We start from the raw sequence: 3,553 nt of genomic DNA on the forward strand, positions 1-3,553 counted from the left end.
TGTTGTTTCTCACTCCCAATAATTGACATTTGATAGTGACTACTGTAAAAGTGTCCTAGAGGCCGGGGCTGAGGCAGAGGAGAAGCAGGGAGCCGGGCGGTGGGGAGGACCTCTCGCTGTCCCTGGGCAGTTTGGGGGCAGGCAAGGGGTCCTTTGCCCCTCTCCCTGCTGGGCACAGGGTGCGGGGGGGCTGCGGAGACCCTCCTGCGGCTGCGCTAGGGGCGACTCTCGAATATAATAGAGTAGAATAGAATAGGGCTCTCCTCCGGCAGAGCCCAATCCCCTTGGATTTGTATGGCTTGGGGTGTTTGTAGCCCCATTGCATTGCTTCTCCACCCGCTACTCTTGGAGATTTGGAGCGAGGCGATCACCAACGGGGAGGAACAGGACCGGCCCTCACCCCAGTCCTGGGGCGAACATAGCGGTTCTGCTGGAGCCGTGGGCTCAGAAAGGCGCTTCTAAGTTATTTTTGAAAGACGTTAAAATACAAGGACCGTTTGCAGGCGCTACAGTGGGAATTGCAGAAAGTAGGGAAGCGGGAGAGAGGAACAGCAGGGAGAGGGTCCCGGGGCAGAGGAGGGGCTGGGAGCTCCGCACTGACCCCCGCCGCGGGGTGCTGGGGAGCCCGGGTAGCGCAAGGAAGGCCAAGGCACGCGTAAGGTTAAGCCACTCTTTAATGACAACTGGCTGACCTCCATCAGCTCGTACAGCAAAGGGAAACACGTACCAACGGGCGGCGGGTCGAGGGGCGGACAGTGCATCCATACTAACTCACGGTTTAGTGCATAACCCTACGGGGACCTGGCGGGTCGCAGTGTCTGTATTCCTTGGCCGGGGGCGTGAGAGGGGCTCTGTCCTCATCCGTGCGCTGGCGAGAGCCAACCTTGGCCCCGCTTCTGGCCCGGTACCGATTGCCTACGGGCAGAGCCGAGGCCGGCGTTAGCAGCCTCGAAGAGAAGACCTGTGGGCTGTCGAGATAGTGAACTGGCCAGGCCGTGGAAACCGTACGGGAAGTGCAAAAATTAAATGTGGATCTCAATAATAATTAGTATAGGGTAAAAAATAAAATTATAGGGAGAGGGGAAAAAGAAAAAAAAAGGAAGAGAGAGAGAGTTGCAGGGCTTGGCTAGCTGTCGTTGGGAGCAAGTCAAGCGAAATGACCAGTTGCTTTGCAGGAAGGAAGGGTATTACCGGGGCAAAGACCCCAGTGGAAAAGGGAGAGAGAGGGGTCGGGCAGCGCCGGGCTCTCCTGGCCCCGTCGGGAGAGCAGCCATCGCACGGAGCAGTGCCGACCTCCCCGCTGGAAATGGCCGCCACGCCGCTGAACTCCGCCGGGATGCTACACAGAACTGTCCTCATCCCCACCACCGCCCACCCCGCAGCCTGGAAATGTCCCGAGACCGGCTCGCAGGCGCGGCCGAAGCTCCTCCATCCCTGACCCCCGGGTCTCGCCGGTGGTCATGGTCCACAGAGGGCAGCAGGCTGGGTGCGGGGGCGGCTCTACCAGGCTCGGATCCCGTGTAATGTGGAGATGCCCGCGTTGCCCTGCGCGATGGGTGTCTGCACGGAATTCAAGTCCCCTACGCTGAAGTTCATGAAGTTGTTGCCGGCCGCCGAGGGCTGCATGGTCTGCATGGATGGGTAGTTGCAGTTGTAGTTGGCGTTACAGGCGGGACTGTTGTAGTTGGTGTACGCGGGGTAGGCATTGTAGCTATAGGGGTTAATGCTGACATTGTACGGCGAACTGTAGGGAGAAGACTCCCCCAGGCAGGGTTTCCCATCGCGCACCAGCACCGGCACCGCTATTCTCCGGGGTGGAGGGATGCCCACCATTTCGAGCGTCTGATCCTGTCTCTGCCTTTTGCATTTATACCTTCGATTCTGGAACCAAATTTTCACCTGGGTGGAGGTGAGCTTCAGGACGTTCGCTAGATGGTCTCTCTCGGGAGCCGAGAGATACTTCTGCTGCTTGAACCTTCTCTCCAGTTCGTAGACTTGGGCTTGAGAGAAGAGAACGCGAGGTTTCCTCCTTTTCCTCTGCCTGGGGCGCTCGGGGTCTTCCAGGTCTCTTTTCTCCTGCTCCAGGCTCTTGTGCAGAGAACACAGTTCTGCAAAAAACAAACGGGTAAAGGAAAAACGGGGGAGGGCGGTGGGGTGGAGGGGAGTGCAAAAAAAAAAAAAGTACAAAGCACTGTTCAATAAACCGTGAGTACTGTCAGCGAGCCCTGCCCTCTCTCAGCCCCCCAGGTACAGCGGTCCCTGCGGCAGTGGGACCGGCCCTGCCCCATCTTGAAGTGCCTCTTCAGCAGTTTTCCGTGGGTCCCTTGTTTGTTTGTTTGTTTGTGTGAAAACAAGGATGCTCCGTGCACTGATCTGAGTCACGACCACCTGGGCTGCAGCCTAGGTTTATCGCAAGTAGCTTCGTACTGAATCACACCCCGGCACCAAGGGCCTACACTCATTCTAGCGAATTAGAAATTAGATTTGTCGCCTAATTTCTGGACAAGCTCGAGGCCTCATGTGTCATCCTGTAGCTTTGCCCGTCCCCTCGGGCAGCCAAGGCGGCCGCAGCCCCGGTCGCGGTCGGGGGAGCCGCGGGGGTCGACGGGACGCTGCTCACCGTGGGTCTGTACCGCTCTTGCCCCACGGAGCCTGGAAAGGGATGAAGATGGTTTGACTACTCGCGTTCTCCCTGCTCCGGGCCCAGAGGTCGGGCGCGGTGCCTCCTGCCCGCAGCCTCACACCGTCTGTCCCCTGCCCGAGCCGCCCCCGTCCGAGTGCCCATTCCCCGGCTGGGGGTCGCTTTCCCGCTGCTTTCCTTTTTTCTCAGCTGGGAGGCGAGCCCTTGCCAGGATCACTGTACTCGTTACCTTTTTTCTCCGCCTTGGGGTCCTTGGCCGAGTCCACCTCCACATAGCTTTTAACGTAGTAGGAGCCGGGGAAGGCTGCGGCGGCGGTTTTGGCCGGGTGGGACTCGGGCAGCTCCTCCCGCAGGTCGGGCAGGGCCGGGGGCTCGGCGCTGTAGGTCTCCTGCTTGAAGGTGGCCAGCATGCAGGAGGGGGAGGACAGCGAGGAGAGCTCCATGGAGGCCAGGCCACTCTGATGCTGTTCCAGGTTCAAAATATCCTTAACGGAGAAGGGCGTCGTTGTCACAGGGCTAGGAAACATTGCGGAGGAGAGCAGGGCTGCGGCCGGAGCCCAGGGTCATGGAAAAGTAGATGAGGAGCAGCCAACCTGGAGCAGTGGTGGAGCGTGGGCTCACGGAGGGGGCACATAGCATTCCCACGAGTAGCCTTGTCTTGTGCACTGGAGGCAGGTAGGACCAGACCATAAGGGAAGGGAAGGAGGGACTAGGCAGTTTTTGGGTGACTTTAGCTTTCTATTGGCCAACATTGCAGTGATGGTATGAGAGATGCAAAGTTCCATGTCACCTAATATAGTAATACATCTCAAAAACATCCCCACTCGTTTAAAGGGGCGGCACTGTATTTAAGCAGCTTTTCCCTGCTGGGTTTGTTGATCCATTAAAAAAAAAAATCCAGAACGGCCTAAT

At 58.2% G+C, this 3,553-nt stretch overlaps 1 protein-coding gene across 1 annotated transcript; it reads right to left on the minus strand.

Annotated features, from left to right (window-relative positions):
- Window positions 1–1,500: 1,500 nt before the first annotated feature.
- Window positions 1,501–3,168, minus strand: NKX2-5 (NK2 homeobox 5). Its single transcript, XM_009904639.2, has 2 exons — window positions 2,871–3,168; window positions 1,501–2,108 (listed from the first exon to the last, which is right to left on the minus strand). The coding sequence occupies exons 1-2, from the start codon at window positions 3,166–3,168 to the stop codon at window positions 1,501–1,503; spliced, it is 906 nt and encodes a 301-aa protein (XP_009902941.1).
- Between the last annotated feature and the right edge of the window lie 385 nt (window positions 3,169–3,553).

The sequence above is a fragment of the Dryobates pubescens genome, chromosome 16, assembly GCF_014839835.1.
Source record: "Dryobates pubescens isolate bDryPub1 chromosome 16, bDryPub1.pri, whole genome shotgun sequence".
Classification (NCBI taxonomy): domain Eukaryota; kingdom Metazoa; phylum Chordata; class Aves; order Piciformes; family Picidae; genus Dryobates; species Dryobates pubescens.

Coding starts and splice junctions, on each gene's coding strand:
- NKX2-5 (XM_009904639.2), bottom strand. CDS start 3,168: ATGTTTCCTAGCCCTGTGACAACGACGCCCTTCTCCGTTAAGGATATT. Junction 2,109..2,870: donor CCCCAAGGCGGAGAAAAAAG/GTAACGAGTACA, acceptor TGTTTTTTGCAG/AACTGTGTTCTCTGCACAAG.